The following is a 19009-nucleotide window of genomic DNA, read 5'->3' on the forward strand; positions in this document are numbered from 1 at the left end:
GTCAAGAGGAAGGAAAAAAATATCCTTCCATCGTTGCAAAAATGCCCAGAGGCACGGATGGTGACTCTGTCGTTCGTTAGGCATGCAACTCGTGGGAATGCGATACATGCACGCTTCTCGTGATGCCAAAGAGTTTCCTCCTTGCACCTCTCAAAGCTGGAAAGAGGTTCCCTTAATTTTATTTATTCCACATCCACAAACGTGGAGCTTTGGCTAGAGAGAGAGAATTCTATTCTGTTCTATTTCTATTCTATTCTATTCTATTCTATTCTATTCTATTCTATTCTATTCTATTCTATTCTATTCTATTCTATTCTGTTCTGTTCTGTTCTGTTCTGTTCTGTTCTGTTCTGTTCTATTCTGTTCTGTTCTATTCTATTGAATGCAATAGCAAACCCGCAAGCAATGCAACTTTGACTCGAACCTCTTAAGATCTCAGGCGAGACTGTTTAAAAAAAAAAACAGCTGGACCCCCCCCCCCAAAAAAATCGCCTCGACATTTGACGAAGAAATCTCTCGCGTGTAGTAGTTACTAACGGGAAGAACGGGGACTCGAACCCGGATCCTCAGATACTAGCGGACCTTTGCAAAAAAAAAAAAGCGCGCCTCGGCTCCATCCGGGTCTTTTCGTTTGGCTCCGCCTTCGGGGAAACGTCAGACATATGACGGACGGCGAAGCGAGGATTGGTTGCCTAGGGAAACCAAAGTCCCTCCCTCCTTCGCTTTGGGGGCGGGGTTTGTTGTGTAGTTCCTGGCGGGAGATTCGACCTTCGGAAAGGCTGGCGAGGAAGAAGGCGGGAGGCCTCGATAGGGAGGGGCGGAGGGAAAGGAAAGGTGGGGAAGAAGAGACCCCACCCCTCCGCCCCCAATTGGGGCAGGGTCCTGCAGGGGGGGGCAGCGGAGAGGCGGGGGGATTTGGGGGGGTGGAAGGAAGGGGAGGGGGCTTGGGGGGGGTCAGTCGAGGAACTCATTGGGGGAAGGAAGCTCATTGGGGTGAGAGGGGGTCTCTCAAAGGAGCCTCAGGCAATGGGGGAAGCTTATTGGGTGACGAGAGGTCACGTGGGCACCAGCCAATAGGGTTGAGGCCACCGGGGGGGGTCATTTGGGGGAAATAGGATTTGGGGGTGACAGTTGGGAGGGGGGATTGGGAGTCAGTCCCCCAATTGGGGCAGGGTCCTGCAGGGGAGGTGGGATTTTGGGGGTGGAAGGGGTGAGGCTACGGCGGTGGGGGGCAGTCATTTGGGGGAAATAGGATTTGGGGGTGTCAGCTTGGGGGTCAGAGTCAGACCCCCAATTGGGGCAGGGTCCTGCAGGGGGGACAGCGGAGGGGGGAGAGGGGATTTGGGGGTGTCAGGAGGGGGGATTGGGGGAAAGTGGGGGTGTCAGTCGAGGAACCCATGGGGGGAGAGCTCAATGGGACGAGAGATGTCTCAAAGGAGCCTTAGACAATGGGGGGAGCTTATTGGGTGAAGAGAGGCCATGTGGGCATGAGCCAATAGGGGTGAGGCCATGGGGGTCACTTGGAAATAGGATTTGGGGGTGTCAGTTGGGAGGGGGGCTTGGGGGAAAGGGGGGTGGAGGTACCCATTGGGAGCTTATTGGGGTGAGAGGCGTTTCAAAGGAGCCTCAGGCGGGGGGGGGGGGAGCTTATTGGGTGACGAGAGGTCATGTGGGCACCAGCCAATAGGGGTGAAGCCACGGGCTTATTTGGGGGAAATAGGATTTGGGGGTGATAGTTGGGAGGGGAGATTGGGGGTCAGTCCCCCAATTGGGGCAGGATCCTTCAGGGGAGGGGGGATTTGGGGGTGGAAGGAAAGGGTAGAGGTCAGTCATTCGAGGAACTCATTGGGTTGAGAAGGGTCAAAGTAGCATCAGGCAATGTGGGGGGAGTTCACAGGTAGTCCTTGACTTACAACAGTTCATTTAGTAACCGTTCAAAGGTACAACGGCACTGAAGAATGTGGCTGAGGAACCTTTTTCACAATGACAACCTCTATAGCATTCCCTATAATCACGTGATCAAAATTCGAACACATGGCAACTGACTCGTATTTATGACCGTTGCAGCGTCCCTGGACCAGCAAAAGTCAAGGGGGAAGCCAGATTCACTGAACAACCAAGTGACTAACTTATCGACTGCGGTGATTCGCTTAACAACTGTGGCGAGAGAGGTCGTAAAATGGGGCAAAACTCACTTAAGAAATGTTTCACTTAACAACAGAAATTTGGGGGTCGTAAATCAAGGACTACCTGTATTGGGTGACGAGAGGTCACCTGGGCACCAACCAATAGGGGGGAGGCATTTGGGGGAAATAGGAGGAGTTCACGGGAGGGGCAATTATGTGTTACCCCAGAAATAGAATAGAATAGAGTAGAATAATTTTATGGTCACTTTGAACGTACACTAATGACAGCATTTCCTTGATCCAGGAGGCAAAACAAATGGAGGAACCTGTTTTTGTGTTGTAGTAAATGTCCCTTATTCTTGAAGATTTGGTAAGTGACCCTAAAGCTTCCATTGAGCTCACCCTGCCAAAATGGACCAGAAAATCCTGCTTCTGGCAGCAGAGGGAAACTCAGAGCGCCTCCAGTCGTGCCTGCAGAGCCTGGATGAAAAAGAGGTCAGCCCCAATTGCTTATCAGCCTCCCCCTGCCCTCCCCCCCAAAATATGCCCATTATTCATGCATGGCTTTTGCCTTGAAATTGCTTTTTTTTCTTTTTAGCATGTTTGTTCGATCCTCAGTAGCTTCTTCATGTTGGTTCCCATGTTGGGCACGCTGTGGCATTGTAGGCAGTACTGAGCTACAGTTTCTAAGCTCTCTTTAAAGCAGCGTTTTTTTAAGTATGGACTGAGGACCCTTGGAGGTCTCTCAAGAACCCCCACAAGATCAAAATTATTTGGCAGATGTTGAGGATATTTGCAAAAATTTAAAACCATATTATTATTATTATTATTATTTTCATGAAAACAATATCAATATTTCTCCCACTAAAATTAAAAGTGATGTTTCATAGAATATCAAACCACGAACAAGAAACCATATTAAATCCATTAGACGTTAACATAAATATTTTGTATGTTTTAAAATGCTTCTACCTAGGTTACTTACCAACTGGGCTAGGTTGCCATTTATGCAATAATCTATCAATGGACTCTGCTACTGTGTCACTTGATTGTTTATGTTTAAGTTCTCATTCCTTCTTTTTTCCAACATCTTCACACTCTTCCAAAGATTTCTCGTGTGCGAATTTGTAGACCACATTAAGAAGACAATAAATATGCATGTTTCTATTCAAATTAATAGGGGTAGTGGTGGATGTAAAATTTCAAAAGAATGACATGTTTTACAACTCTGGTCTCTTTGCTACAGTTGAATGACCTCATTACGAAACATGCTTTGAGGAAGAAGGGGATTGGTGCTGTTCTGAGAGGAGTGTTCAAAGGTACTTACAAAGGACTAGTGGATTGATCTCTGGCCCAATGTCATAGCTACTTGTCTTTACGAAGCTAGTATTTTGAGCAAGTATATAAATAATAGTTTCTTGACTATACTGGGGACAACCTACTTCTCTGTTTCATTTTAATATCTGGGTTTCCTACCTTTTAAAATATTATTAAAAGATAGGAAACCCAGATATTAGCCCGTTTTAGTATTAGAATAGGCTAGCATCAAGTAATGGCTTATAATCCACACGCGGTGACTCAGTGGCTAACACGCTGAGCTTGTTGATTGAAAGGTCAGCAGTTCAGCAGTTCGAATCCCTAGTGCTGCATAACGGGGTGAGCTCCCATTACTTATCCCAGCTTCTGCCAACCTAGCAGTTCGAAAGCATGTAAAAAATGCAAGTAGAAAAATAGGGACCCCCTTTGGTGGGAAGGTAACAGCGTTCTGTGTGCCTTTGGCGTTGAGTCATCCGGCCACATGACCATGGAGACGTCTTTGGACAGCGTTGGCTCTTCGGCTTTGAAATGGAGATGAGCACCACCCCTTCGAGTCGGAAACAACTAGCACATATGTGCAAGTGGAACCTTTACCTTTACCTTTTTAGCATCAAGTAATGGCTTATAACCCATATATTAGCCTGGTTTATAACCCAGATATAGTTCTGCTATTAGAAGAGACTGCATCAACTAATGGCTTATAAACAGTTGAATTTTTTTAATCAACAAAGTATTGGGGAAGCAAATTGTCCTATCTGTTGATAAAGGAATATGCAAGCTTTCAGACTGCAAAATCCCCCTTTCTGCTGTTTAAGCAGTTCAAAATTAACAATACTTTGTTGCTATTGTGTGATGTTTTTTCCCCTGTTTGTTTAGGTTCCCCTTGCTCTCAACAGAAGGGTGTTTCCAGAAGACTAAGTATTTACAAACACTGTATTGAGTTAGTGGAATCGGGCGACCTGCAAGTGGAAATTGCATCTGAGATAATAAGACTGCTTATGTTAGAGGTAAAAAATAATAAAAAAATAATTTCTCAGGGGTTTCCCTGAGTGACAATGGGGATGATTGCTTTTTATATCTAAAAAGGTTTATGTTGTTTTGAGTTGGCCAATATGTTAGCAACTTGCTAATCATTTCCTTTGCAGTCCAGTGCTATGTATGTTTATATAGATGCCTGAAAATGAATACTTTCTTACTGTCCAAGATTGCTTTTTCCTTCTTGTGTTGTTAGGACATCTCTCATAGTTGTTAATTTTTTGAAAAGCAACTTTCTCTAAGCTGGCAGTTTCCAGATGCAGTTTATGGACTAAATCCCAGAAACAATTTTTATGTTGGCAGGGGGAATTACTAAAATGGAAGCCCACATAATTGAATGGCGTTGAGGATGGGAAGGGCTGCAATTAGAATGATGTGTCATGTATAGCTTTGCATTTTTTGATCATGATCACATATGGTGTCTACGTTGAGCTAGTTACTATTGCTATTGGTCTTCTCATCGTTTCTGTCGCCCATCTCCTCCCACTTGTGACTGCATGACTGTAACTTTGTTGCTTGTATCCTTGCGATTTATATTGAGATTGTTTCCTAGTATGATTTGATTGCTTATTTGTTCCCTATGACTATCATGAAGTGTTGTACCTTATGATTCTTGACGAATGTATCTTTCCTTTTATGCACACTGAGAGCGTATGCACCAGGACAAATTCCTTGTGTCTGATCACACTTGGCCAATAAAGAATTCTATCTATCTTAGGCTGGGATACACTCTCAGCTTCTTAATAGCTGACATGATAGACAAAACGTATATAATAATTCCTCTTACTTTGGGAGATGGTATTTCGTGTTTTGAATAGAGAAGGTACTTCTATGACACTTTTATAATTGTTATAATGTAATTCAGAGCGCATTTCTTTATTGGGTCTGAAACCTCTTAATACATAATCATATTTTTAAAAATAATATATTTTTTAATACATCAGGCTCATAAGCTGCCAGGGCTTACTTTGGCTGACTTGGCTATGTTGTTCATCGAAGCAATTAAAGGAGGCAGCCTATTGAGCGGCAAGTCTTTGGAACTCTTTCCTACGATTCTCACTGTGCTGGCTACATCTAAAGAGACCCTTGAATATGGGACAGGTGAGCTCTTTCCTCTTCAGGTTTCCCTCCCTGATGTCTTTTGCTAACTAGCAACATCTAACGTATTCCCCCTTTCAGGTGAGCTGACTGGGGACGAATATAAGAAACAGCTGATAAATACCCTCTGTTCCAGCAGGTAAGTTTGCGCTTGCCAGAACTGGTGGTCAATTTGATGTAAAGTGTTTATTCGCGTAATTTCCATAGGCAAATGCGAAACTATCCATAAGTACATGGAATATATTTCTCTCCCTCTCTCTCCCCCTCTCCCCCCTCTCTTTCCCCCTCTCCCTCCTGCTCACTCTTTCTTCACCAGTATTTTATGAAGTGTTGTCATATTTCTTCCCATAGATAATGAGCAAAAGTAAATAGAATGTTTACTTTGGTAATAACTGGGAATATTCATGATTACAATTGCCTTGTAATCCTTTGAGTAAGCCTCAGAATAGAGCTTTCAAGTACCACTTTATAAATTAAGGCATTATTTAAGAAAAAAACAGTTGCATTCTGTAAGGACACTGTGGCTCAGTGGCTAAGGCGCTGAGCTTGTCAATCGAAAGGTCAGCAGTTTAGCGGTTCAAATCCCTAGTGCCGCGTAACAGGGTGAGCTCCCGTTACTTGTCCCAGCTTCTGCCAACCTAGCAGTTCGAAAGCATGTAAAAAATGCAAGTAGAAAAATAGGGACCATTTTTATGAGAAGGTAACAGCGTTCTGTGCGCCTTTGGCGTTTAGTCATGCCAGCGACATGATCACGGAGACGTTTTTGGATAGCGCTGGCTCTTCGGCTTTGAAACGGAGATGAGCACTGCCCCCTAGAGTCAGGAACGACTAGCATATATGTGCAAGGGGAACCTTCACCTTTACCTTTTACAGTTGCATTGTGGATGGATTGTTGGTAACTTGAATTGATAAAAGCTTTGTGGATTATTTAATTAGCAGCCATCCATCTCTCTGTAGGTTTAGTTTATCAAAAAAATGCAGTTTCTCTGGAAGTATAATATTTGTTATCATATTTAGATTCAAAGTGGGAGGGGTTTTGTTTGGTTTCTTTGAACAGGTGGAGCCCTCAGTATGTTATCCATCTAACGTCCATGTTCAGGTAAGTTCCTAAACATTTCCTTTTTTTTTTTTTTGGTCTGGTTCTGACTTAGGGATCAATTACAGGGTGCACAAAAATTCTTCAATAACAGTCTATGCTTGGTCTTCAAAAAGTGTTCTAGGCTTTCCTTCTATTCCCTAAGTGAGAAAGGTTCCCAAGGAAAGCATTCATGTCTGTATCATTTTGGAAAGATCCAGGTGCTAAGGGATGCTTTTATATCCTTTCCTGAATTATCTGATGAAAGTGAAAAGAGCTTAGAAAGATTATATAGAATAGAATAGAATAACAGAGTTGGAAGGAACCTTGGAGGTCTTCTAGTCCAACCTAATGCTTAGGCAGGAAACCCTACAGACAAATGGTTATCCAACATCTTAAAAACTTCCAGTGTTGGAGCATCCACAACTTCTGGAGGCAAGTTGTTCCACTGATTAATTGTTCTAACTGTCAGGAAATTTCTCCTTAGTTCTAAGTTGCTTCTCTCCTTGATTAGTTTCCACCCATTGCTTCTTGTCCTGCCCTCAGGTGCTTTTTTTTTTTTTTAATTTGATTTATATGCCGCCCTTCTCTGGAGACTCACTGCGGCTTACAATGCGTTAAGCAATAGCCTTCATACTTTTGTATATTTATACAAAGTCAGCTTATTGCCCCCACAAACTGGGTCCTCAATTTACCTACCTTAGAAAGGATGGAAGGCTGAGTCAACCTTGAGCCTGGTGAGATTCGAACTTACAGTAATTGCAGACAGCTGGTGTTAATCACAATGCTATCAGTCTGCAGAGCCATCAGGCCCGCTTTGGAGAATAGCTTGTCTCCCTCTTCTTTGTGGCAGCCCATGAGATATTGGAACACTGCTATCCTGTCTCTCCTAGTCCTTCTTTTCATTAAATTAGAAACACCCAGTTCCTGCAACCGATCTTTATATGTTTTAGCCTCCAGCCCCCTAATCATCTTTGTTGCTCTTCTCTGCACATTTAAAGTGTTCAAAGTTCAGAATTAATTTATGGTCCAAATCCAGTCATATTCCGAGAGAAGCTTGTCTAGACTAGTTTTTGTCTGCTTCATTTAAATGAAAAGGTGGTTGTGGGAAAAGAATATTATACAAATTTGACCTGGATTAGTTTAGAATGCCAAGCTAGGATCAAAACATCTGCATTCAAATTCTTATCTAGCTACAAGTTTATTAGTTGATATTATCTTTCATTGGCTGAATCCATGTACTGTTTGTTAGCTTTGTTTTAACTTTAGTTTGTGACTAAAGTACAATGGTCCATCATTTAAGTCATGGTTTGCAATCCAGAATACCTCAATTTATAGGATATAGTGAGCCGAAAATCAAACAAAATTATGATGTGTAATGTGTGCCACACAGAATTGTTATAGAGTTGGGCAGTCTCGCAAAATTGATAAAATAAATTAACCTAGTCTTCATTTCAGCTGACTGTATAACTCAGCTTTATTGTGAAGATTAACCAAGAAGGAGAGAACCAGTTCTGTTCCTTAGAGCTTTGAAGAAAGCCAATATATAATAATAATATATACATACCATACTTTTTGGAGTATAAGATGCACTTCCCCCCCCTAAAAGAGGGTGGAAATGTTGGTGCATCTTATACACCAAATACAGAAATTTTTGGCCTCCCAAAGCCCTGCCCCGTGTGTCCTGTTTTTGCAAAACATGGGCCCATTTTTCATAAAAACAGGCTTTGGGAGGCCTGCAGAGTGCTTCTGGGGGCTGGGGAGGGTAAAAACTTTTTTTCTTGCTTACCTCTTCGAATCTTGGTGCGTCTTATACACCGGTGCGTCTTATAGTCTGAAAAATACAGTAAATAAATGTATGTGTTACTTTGCTTCTTCTGATGTAAATGTGGTGCTGTTTTCTGAAAAGGCGCCAATCTGTCTTTTATTTCACTATGCAGGGATGTTCCATTGAGTAAAGAAGAACTGCAATTTGTGGTAGAAAAGATCTTAAGAATGTTCTCCAAGTTAGATCTCCAGGAAATCCCACCTTTAGTGTATCAGCTGTTGCTGCTTTCTTCCAAGGTAAGGCTTTCGGGGAAATTGCCTTCCCAAATTTTCTAATGCCATAGTCTCACGGCTCAGAGGAATTATCCCGTTTACCCAAAGGCTTGGCAATATGGGTCATCATGTAACACAGTTATCTCGTAACTTCTCAGGGTAGCAAGAAAAACGTTTTGGAAGGGATTGTCAACTTTTTCAACCAGATGGATAAAAAGCAAAAAAAGGAGCAGAGTGATTCAGAGTAAGTCGTTTTCCTCATGTTCTCGATTTGAAGCTGTGATATCCATGGTGTTCTGACCTAGGCTTCCCAAGAGCACGAAGCCGACTCCCCGTCCCGATAAAACCTCTTTTATTTAGGTTAAAGGGAAATTCCACTCCAGCAAAGTCCCGGCCAACAGTCTTTCATGAGATTTCACAACTACAGACCTTTATCAGGCATGGAGAGCGGTCAGGCCGATATCTGCCAAATGCCACTCTGTAGCAGACAATACTTGGCAAGAAGTCAGGAATAGAGCTTCACTCCTCTTTATTACCTATGGGAGGGGCCATTCACCGTCCACCTGTGGCTTTACTCCTGAGTCGGCCCTTGTTCCTTAGCTGTTCCCTTCTCCTGGCAGCTCTGCGCATGCGCACACTGGGAACAGGCTCCAGCTATTCTTCTGCCCCACTGATGTCTGACTCCGAAGGCAGCTGACAACTGTCAGACGGCCCCGGCCCCATCTCTGCCTCCAACGCAGAGCACTCGTCAGAGCCTTCCCCAGACTCCAAGACTGGCCCATGTTCCTCCCCAACCTCCTCATTGTCCGAATCTGCTGCCAGATCTGCTGGCGGACCACAACTCATTGCCCTTTGTTGAAGCAGATATATTGCTTTCGCTTCTTGTTACAACCAGAAATTCAATCTTCCAGATCCCTGGATCTTGAAGAAGCTACAGTGCCCTTAGAACAACTCCGCCACGTGGAAGGCACTATCATTCTGCACGTCGTACTAGCGATAAATCTGGACCATGATCTAGGAAAGGAGCTAATAAAATACTTAAAGGTATATTAAACACAGAGTTCAGGAGACTTGAGTTGATCTCGGGCAAGCAATACGGCATCGTTTCTTTGTAAATAGGAAGTCCTCTTAAATTGCTTTGCATTGTTTTGATGCCTCCTAGACGGAGCAGCAAGGAGATCCCGGGAAAGCCCTCTGCCCCTTCAGTGTGACCATTCTGCTTTCAATGGCCAGAATACACCGATTTAAAGAGCAGGTATGTCCGTCTTTCTAGATATTGAGTGTCTCTCACTTAGTCAACTGCAGAAAACTTGGTCATGCTGTCGTGTTTAGTTATGAGCCTTGGTGGCGCAGTGGTTAGAACGCGGTACTGCAAGCTACTTCTGCTGACTGCCAGCTCACTGCAGTTTGGCAGATCGAATCTCACAAGGCTCAAAGTAGACTCAGCCTTCCATCCTTCCGAGGTGGGTAAAACGAGGACCCAGATTGTTGGGGGCAATAGTCTGATTCTGTAAACCACTTAGAGAGGGCTGTAAAAACACTGTGAAGCGGTATATAAGTCCAAGTGCTATTGCTATTGCTGTGCTTATTCTTTTTTTTTTTTTTTTATTTCCAATTTATATACCGCCCTTCTCCCTGAGGACTCAGGGCGGTGTACAGCCAGAATTAAGAACATGAAATACAAATATTAAAAACAATTAAAATATATATAAATTTGGCCCAAAAATTAAAAATCACAAACCAATTAAAACATTTAAAAATTTCTTCTTAAGACAGCCCGGCTTGCTGGAAAAAGTGGGTTTTAAGGGCACGACGGAAGGCACTCAAATTCTGTACTGAATTTGCTGAATTGTTCCCTTCAAGACACCGATCGAGGGAAGTTCTAATTGCTCATTCTCGTGGTATTTTAGATATTCGACTTTCTGAAAACATCAATTATGAAAACTTTCAAGGACAAACAGTTTCTTCAGGGCTCCAGGTTTCTACAGGATTTAGCTCCTCTACAGTATGATGTATCTGACATGTTTTTGGAAGTTGTAGCGAACAGGTGAGTCAGTACAACAGCCGGTCAGTTGAGAACAATTCATGCAAGGAACTTTTACCTTTTTCTCCTCCTGTTAATTCCCCATGTAAACCATGAAGCTTTGTAATCAACAAATTTAATATAAGAATTTTTTTTAAAAAAAAATGCAGATGTAGAATCCCTTTATTGTGCTGCTTTCTCTCTCCTTCCGATATCCCATCCAGCGTATTTGGTTGGGATCATGTGACTCAGGGTCTAGTAGAACTTGGATTTATCCTGATGGACTCTTATGGGCCAAAAAGACTTTTTGGAGGCAAAGCCACAGAAAATTACCATATTCTGCCCAAAACACCAGCCCAGCAAGTGGGTAAATTGGGAGCTGATATCCTCTTGGAAACTTTCAAGGTAATCTAAAGATGGAATTGTGTGGCGCTGTAGATATAACATGAAGATGTCTTTTTCTTCTTCTGTTGATATAGGATTTCTTCAAATTCTTATGATATTTAGATATATTTCTAGAGCAGGGGTCAGCAATCTGTGGCTCTGGAGCCGCATGTGGCTCTTTCACCCCTCTGATGCAGCTCCCTGTCACTCAAAATATGTGTCACAACCGCCAATGTGCGACACCCACCGGCACGCGATTTATTGAGCTTTTCAACCCCCGGTAGGCCAACCATGGCTAAATCCAAGACAAGAAAAGTTTCAGAAGGAAACAGAATGTTTAATTCAACTACCTATGCTAGTTTTGGGGCCGCTCAAGAAATAATCAGGCACGGGAAGGGTTTTGTGGCTCCCGGTGTTTTCTTTTCTGTGGGAAACGGGTCCAAATGGCTCTTTGAGTATTTAAGGTTGCAGACCCCTGTTCTAGACTGTCTTTAAAGGCAAAACCCAAGCTGTTTTGATAATTTTTTTCCTTCTCAAATTAAAATAAATTTATTTTTTTTTTCTTAAACCTGCCTCTTATTATCTATGGGAAACAAGAAACAACAACAGGAGCAAACCCCTTGCATGAAATTTAGTTCAAGACAAATCTGAGGCTAAGGACACAGCTTGTTTTTGCTTTTAGGTGTAAAGCCAACTTTCATTCATAAATATTATTTAAATAATTAAAACAGGAGGAGGGTAACCTACCCGGGAAAGTAAAGGTAAACAGTAAAGGTTCCTCTTGCACATATGTGCTAGTCGTTCCCGGCTCTAGGGGACGGTGCTCATCACTGTTTCAAAGCCAAAGAGCCAGTGCTGTCCGAAGACGTCTCCATGGTCATGTGGCCGGCATGACTCAATGCCAAAGGCGCATGGAACGCTGTTCCCTTCCCACCAAAGGTGGTCCCTATTTTTCTACTTGCATTTTTTACCTGCTTTCGAACTGCTAGGTTGTCAGAAGCTGGGACAAGTCACGGGAGCTCACCCCATTACGTGGTACTAGGGATTTGAATCGCTGAACTGCCGATCTTTCGATCGACAAGCTCAGCCTCTTAGCCACCGCATCCCTCTACTCGGGAAAGTAGAACTAATATATCGCAAGGAAATCCAGAACTGTAGCACCACCAGAGAGAAGCCCTCTTTTTCACAAATGCATCAGAGTGCTTATTAGATGCATTTTCTGTTCTGGTCAGTGGATTGGGGAGTAAACATCTTTGGGGCTGCTTGATAAAGCGATCAATCAATGTAGCACAGCTTCAAAAGCCTACAGTACTTTCTCTTGAAACTAGATGGAGAAACCATGCATTTTGAAAATACCTTATCTTCCAGGTCCATGAAGCAATCAGAAGTGAAATTCTAGAGCAGATCCTGAACAGAGTGATCACAAATGCAGGCGTTCCCATCACCCACTTCATAGGTAAGTTTGCCATATGGAATTCGAGCTCACGAAATAGACTGCAAGCTTCCAGGACACATGGCCCTCATCTTCATCCCCATAATCACTTGTGGGGTGGAGTCTGGGCAATTGAATGGAGCTGAGTGTTTATTGGCCGGATGCCCTTCCTGTCACCAACGCGGAGTTTTTTTCAGCAGGTATATTCTCAGGGTGCCCAGAGAGAGAGAAATATCTGCCTCTACCTAGGATCGAACTCACAGTCTCCTGATTGTGAGGCGAGAGCTCCACCTCTAGGCCACCGCACCACTCAAGCTTCCAGTACGCTTATCTCAAGAAAAATTCATCAGCCAGGAATTTCCCCAGGCTCCTGACTTAAAAAAGCAAATGATAGTTGGGAAAGAGTATTTCTATACTGCATGTAACCATAGTGGCTTACTCAGCAAGACACGATGATGTAAAGAATACCTCTGCATCATACATGAACTCAAGTAGTTACTGATTTCAAGATTATTCTTAGCTGGTTTTCATCAAGGCCAAATAGGATATGATCTGTATTTTTCGGACTATAAGATGCATCTGACTATAAGACACATCTAAATTTAGAAAAGGAAAACAACCAAAAAAAAGTTTTTGGTCTCCGCGCACCCCAATTTTGGGCCTTTTTTTGGCCCTTTTCCAGCAATTTTTTAGCCCATTTTGAAGGCTTTTTTCGGCCAGTTTTCGAGGCTTTTTTTGGCCCATTTTTGAGGCTGAAAAAAGCCTCCAAAACAGGCTGAAAAAAGCCTCCAAAACAGGCTGGAAAAAGGCCCGAAAACGGGCTGTGCAGAGGTCAAAAAATGGCCAATGGGTAAGCAGGGCTTCAGCAATATTCGGTCTATAAGACGCACAGACATTTTCATTTTCACCTCCTTTTCGGAGACAAAAAAGTGCATCTTATAGTATTAAAAATACGGTACCCATGTTTTCTGATCTTAATAGGACATATTAAAAGGGCCTGTTAACCCTTTAACATAGCAAAACAAGTTGACTGTCTTTGAACCATTTGGGGATTGAGGAAAAGTAGTGAATAAATCCTTTCCATTAATCTATGAACTTGAATTGAATTGAATACTTTATTTGGCCAAGTGTGATTAGACACGCAAGGAATTTGTCTCCAGTACAGAAGCACTTGGTATGCATGCAAAGCAACAGAGAGAATAATATCCATAATAGGAAGAAGTAAAGGAGATAATAAAAAGGATAGATAATACTACAGCCACACTACGTGGGTTAATATACATGGATATTAGACAGAACTGCAAATAAACATGTATCTGGCTTCCTTTTTGAAAATAGAATAGAAATGAATAACAGAGTTGGAAGGGACCTTGAAGGTCTTCTAGTCCAACTCCCTGCTTAAAAAGATGTGCTTGTCCAGAGCATCCTGTCCCTTTCCCTACCAAATGCCACAGCTTTGAATGTTCTCTTCTCCTCTCTTTGCAGACTTATTGTCCAGCATAATTCTATCTGCTCCTCTGGTCCTCCAGAATTCTTCCTCTAATGTTACAGAAGCTTTTGAGCATTTGTCATTCCTTCCTCTTGACACAGTTCAAGGGTTTCTCAAGGCCGTGCAGGTAATGTTATCAATATGTGGTTGCTCAAAAACCGAGATACTTTTAAAAATATATAAAAGCCAAATACCACTCCTCATAACGGAATCTCCAGAACCGTAAAGCCTACAAACATGAAATTTGGCATGTATGTTCCTCTTGGCTTCTAGGTGCTCGCTAAGAAAGGATTTTTCGAAATGACCATCAGATCATTAGTATTTCATATACAGTATTCCATTCACACGCTCTGATGCTAAGGAGTTAGACATTCTACTCCCCCTCACCACCTGAAAGGAACTCTGTTCCAACTGCCAGTTGCGTTATATTAACACGTACTGATGCTAAGGAGTTACACATTCTACATAAATTTTCAAGCTTTAAGTGTCAATGTATCGAGCCCCATCACATAGTTTCGTAGCGAAGTATCCAGCTACTAGTACTATAGATAATTAGAAACACAAAAGCATACTTGGACCAAAAATGAATCTTTAATCACTCAGGGTTTTTTTTTCTTTCTCCCACCCATAGAGAAAAGCCCAAAGTGGCTTATGGAACTTTTTTTATTTTGGTATTGCGATAGTTTTAAGACCGTTTATCAAGTCAAGACACACGTCAAAACCGGCCCTTTCTATCCTGTTCTTGTTGAGTTTCCAAGCTGCCATTTTATTCCTTCTCAGAAATCCCTCGTTTACCAAGCCTGTGACACTCTTAACTTTGGTTTTCTCTCAGCCTTTGCTCAAAATAAGCATGTCCTTGAGGGACTCGCTGATCCTTGTTCTTCGCAAATCTATGTTCTCTGGGTAAGTTGTCTTCGTTTTCAAAAAAAAAAAAAAAAGTATTCCATGTTTGTTGATTTCCCCCTGCAGGCATAGGTGCAAACACTTTTTTTTTTTTTTAAAGGTAAAATTCAGTAGAACTGTTTGACCTCTTTGATTTCTAAAATGTTTGCCTGAAGAGTTAAATAAAATTTTCCAAAAAGAATGATTGATGATTTTCAGGTAGAGAGCCTTAAATCTCTGTGAGAAGGAAAGTTAATAAATGTTCTTCTTTCTTTTTTTTTTAAATTATCGGGTTTTGGTGGTGAACAAGTAGCCCACCATTCTAATAAATTTTCATCCTGAGGTGGAGAAACATTACCTTAAATTCGTCTTCTCTCTTGATTGCAGACAACTAGATGCCCGCAAGTCAGCAGTTGCTGGATTTTTGCTCCTCTTGAAAAATTTTAAGGTTTTGGGGAGCTTGACCTCTTCCCAATGCAGCCAAGCAATTGGAGCCAGTCAGGTAAAAAAAATGGCATTGGTTCCAGCATGTTTCACTAGCTCTCCTGCATATTCTAGTGTTTAATTTGATCTGCAGCACCAATGCATATACTTGATGGGACGTTTTTGAGAAATGATAGAAAGAACTTATCTCCCTTTTGTGACCTGAGAAGCAAAGTCAATGGCGAAGCCAGATTCACTTAACAGCAGTTTGGCTAATTTAACAAATGCAGATTCACTTAATAACTGTGGCAAGAAAGGATGTAAAATGAGGCAAAATCCACTTCATAACAAATGTCTTAGCAACAGAAATGTTGGGCTCAATTACGGTTGTAAGTCGAGGACTACCTGTACAGAGATTTTGTTAAGGTAATGATGATTTAATAGCTGACCAGCTGCTGTAAGGCTGTAAACCAAGATGATGCAATGAGAATGAGTCAGCAGGGTTATCACTTTAAGAGGCTGTCTATACCTGTGAGGGTAGTCTCTTTCTCCATGTATGCTTCGTGTTATAGTTGAAGATAGATTGGTTGCCTGGCTTTGCTTAGCACGTGTATGTATATATATATACCGTATTTTTCTGAGTATAAGAACCACCTTTTTCCCCCCTAAAAGGGGGTGAAAATTTAGGTGCGTCTTATACACTGAATGTAGCCCTGCCCACCCACTGGCCCCCACCCTTTGGCCTCTGCCTCTCAGCAGTTACCTTCTTGCAAGCAAACAGCAAGAAAAAACAGCTCCTTTCAACTTCAGCACAGCTTCCTCCCGACTCTCAGCTGATTTGCTCTCAGCTGCGCAGGGCTCTGCTGCTTGCTGCAAAGAAATAAATTGCTGGAGCAGATTTTTTTTTTCCTTGTGCTAATCAAGCTATGCTGAAAACGAAAATGAAAGTAAAGCAGGCTGCTTGCTGATTGCTGCAACGAGGCAAAATTGCTCAGAGGCAGAGGGAGATTTCTTTTTCTTCTTTTCCTCACCAAAAAAGGTAGGTGCGTCTTATACCCCGAAAAATACAGTATATGACTTGTAGATAAACCACTGTTTGAAAGACAAAACCTCTGTGTACTGTATTTTGCTCCCGGGTTGTCTCAAACTAGCAGTCACACTGTGCACACTCTGACAGATTTCCATGACTGCTCCTTCCTTCCAGGTCCAAGTAGACGTCCACGCCCGCTATAACGCGGCAGCCAATGAGGCCTTCTGCTTAGAGATCCTAGGCAGCCTGAGACGATGCCTGAGCCAGCAGGCTGATGTCAGGCTCACCCTCTACGAGGTAAGAAGAGCTCCCTTTGACACTCAGCTTCACTCCCTAACATTCCTACATTTCTAGCTGTGTCTCGAGTAAACTTACTCCTTGCAGAATACAGAATAACAGAAGGGACCTCGGAGGTCTTCTAGTCCAACCCCCTAGTCAAGCAGGAAATCCTATACCCATGATGGCGAACCTATGGCACGCGTGCCAGAGGTGGCACGCAGAACCCTCTGTGGGCACGCACGCTGTCACCAGCTGCTCTTCTGGTTTCTGGCGTGCATATGCGTGCCGGCCAGCTGGACTTCGCGGGTTTTTTGGGCCATTTTCAGGCTGTTTTGGGGCCATTTTTGGCCTGAAAATGGCTCAGGAAACAGCCCAAAAACAGTAAAAAACCTGGCATGCGCATGCTGGCCAGCTGGGCTTCGGGTTTCCAGTGCTCCGGCGTGTGCGAAGACCAGCTGGCTGGCACGCACATGAGCACTGGCCAGCTGGTTTTTGGGTTTCCGGCGCACACACATGCACGCACGCACGTTCTGGTTTAGGCACTCGGTGCCAAAAAGGTTTGCCATCACTGTCCCATACCATTTCAGACAAACGTTTGTCTGATCTCTTCCTAAAAACCTCCACGGTTCGAGCAACCGCAATTTCTGGTGGCAAGCAGTTCCATTGGTTGATTCCTGTCACCATTCGGAAATTTTCTCCTTAGTTCTAGGTTGCTTCTCTCCTTGGTTAGTTTCCATCCATTGCTTCTTGTCTTGCCTTCAAGTTCTTTAGAGAATAGATTGACCCCCCCCTCCCCTCTCTTCTTGGTGGATTGCGGGTGGTGGTAGACTTTCTGCTTCTCCAGTTCTTTTCTGAGCAGTTTCAAGCTCACTTTTTTTAAAAAACAAAACAAAACAAACAAACCTTCATTTGTCTTTCCAGGGTTTTTATGATGTCCTGCGCAGAAATTCTCAGTTGAGTCATTCCATTCTGGACATGCTTCTCTCGCAGGTATAGGAATGACCAAAGATTAGAAGCTGGATTGAAATGAAACGCCGATCAGAGTTTGGGGTCACTCTTTTGAGTCTGGTCTACCCGTTGGTTTGGATTGTGGTTCTGCTTTTGAAGAGAAAGCCCAAAACCTAGTTGATCGGATGAGGCAAAATGGCCAACTGCTTTTGCCTCAAAATAGGAATGAAGAAAAGGGATTTGCCATGTAGATGGGGAGGAGAAAGAAATATGGATCTAAGTCCCATATTCTTCATGAGAGTAATATTTTGAACACTTATAGCAACATTTATAGACTTATATACCGCTTCACAGTGCTTTACAGCCCTCTCTAAGCGGTTTACAGAGTCAGCCTATTTATAGCTACTCAAGTGAATATCTGTGGAGATTCTCTCTTTTTTTTTAAATTCATAAACATTTTGAATACAGTGTACTGTCAGGATATATCTTTTACAAAAGAAAAAGAAAGAGCAGAAAGAAATATTAACACATATACTGGTAACAATAGTAATAATGTAACAGAATAGTTTTGGCTAAATTTCTCTCTATATTAGCTTATTTATAATTCTGTTAATGATATTGGTATATATATAATTATAAACCATCTTTATATTTAGTTCATGCGTAACAACCTTTCTTCATCTAATTTCTACCTCATAAAATCTTATTCCACCTGTGGAGATTCTCGATCATCCAGGTCATGTTACCCCAAATGTGCTTTTTTTTCCCCGCCTAAAAGGCAGTTGGAGATTGTTTTTTGTTTTGTTTTCTTTGAAAACGTTTTGGTTCTCATCCAAGAAGCTTCTTCTGTTTTTCAGAACTAGAGAAGTTTCTTGGATGAGAAGCGAAATGTTTTCAAAGAGGGAAAAAAAAAAAAAAACGCAAGAAAGTCCAGTTCCCTTTTGGAAGAGGACCTTTGAGGCACTCAAGTGAGTGGTTGTGTTCTGAAATGCGTTATCATTCATAGGCAAGTAGCAAAGGAGATTCATCCACCTCAGAATCCATTGAAGGAAATAAAAGTCTTATTTATTCCTGTTCTGCCCCAGCTACGGATCCCAAAAAATGTAGCACACACAAACTCCGAACAAAACTCAGTTTACTTCAAAACACAGCATTTTGCAAATGCAGGTTGTCAATAAAACGTTCTTAACAACCTGCCAGAAATTCCACAGATAAGATGGAGCCTAACAAGAGTTGGCAGAAAGCCCCGAAGCCAGGTTTGCAGAGAAAATTCAAACTCAATGATCAGCGAACGAACGGATGAACACACGTTGTTTCCTGCAGCTTTTTACAAGCTGTGTGCAAACTTAAATAGGCTAAGGGAGTGGCCAATTAGCCCCAAGCCTTACTCTCGAGGAGACCTCCTCCTGAGTAACCACTCCTGCCTTT

The 19009-nt window shown here is 42.5% G+C and overlaps 1 protein-coding gene across 2 annotated transcripts in view; it reads left to right on the plus strand.

Annotated features, from left to right (window-relative positions):
• The first annotated feature begins 724 nt into the window (after positions 1 to 724).
• FANCI (FA complementation group I) overlaps positions 725 to 19009 on the plus strand; it is a 34362-nt gene continuing 16077 nt past the window's right edge. Inside the window, exons 1-19 of one of the 2 annotated variants that reach the window (XM_034424656.3) lie at positions 725 to 834; positions 2431 to 2621; positions 3373 to 3445; positions 4320 to 4450; positions 5423 to 5579; positions 5658 to 5715; positions 6634 to 6675; positions 8592 to 8715; positions 8850 to 8935; positions 9603 to 9735; positions 9854 to 9946; positions 10602 to 10738; positions 10939 to 11119; positions 12467 to 12554; positions 14016 to 14146; positions 14852 to 14922; positions 15289 to 15403; positions 16529 to 16651; positions 17555 to 17623. In XM_034424656.3, coding sequence (XP_034280547.2) covers positions 2538 to 2621; positions 3373 to 3445; positions 4320 to 4450; positions 5423 to 5579; positions 5658 to 5715; positions 6634 to 6675; positions 8592 to 8715; positions 8850 to 8935; positions 9603 to 9735; positions 9854 to 9946; positions 10602 to 10738; positions 10939 to 11119; positions 12467 to 12554; positions 14016 to 14146; positions 14852 to 14922; positions 15289 to 15403; positions 16529 to 16651; positions 17555 to 17623 — 1896 coding nt within the window. In that variant the 5' untranslated portion in view covers positions 725 to 834; positions 2431 to 2537. The remainder of the gene's footprint in view (positions 835 to 2430; positions 2622 to 3372; positions 3446 to 4319; positions 4451 to 5422; positions 5580 to 5657; positions 5716 to 6633; positions 6676 to 8591; positions 8716 to 8849; positions 8936 to 9602; positions 9736 to 9853; positions 9947 to 10601; positions 10739 to 10938; positions 11120 to 12466; positions 12555 to 14015; positions 14147 to 14851; positions 14923 to 15288; positions 15404 to 16528; positions 16652 to 17554; positions 17624 to 19009) is intronic. The other variant, XM_034424657.3, reaches the window with a different exon arrangement.

The sequence above is a fragment of the Pantherophis guttatus genome, chromosome 13 (assembly GCF_059756535.1).
Source record: "Pantherophis guttatus breed Tessera chromosome 13, ASM5975653v1, whole genome shotgun sequence".
NCBI classification, from domain to species: domain Eukaryota; kingdom Metazoa; phylum Chordata; class Lepidosauria; order Squamata; family Colubridae; genus Pantherophis; species Pantherophis guttatus.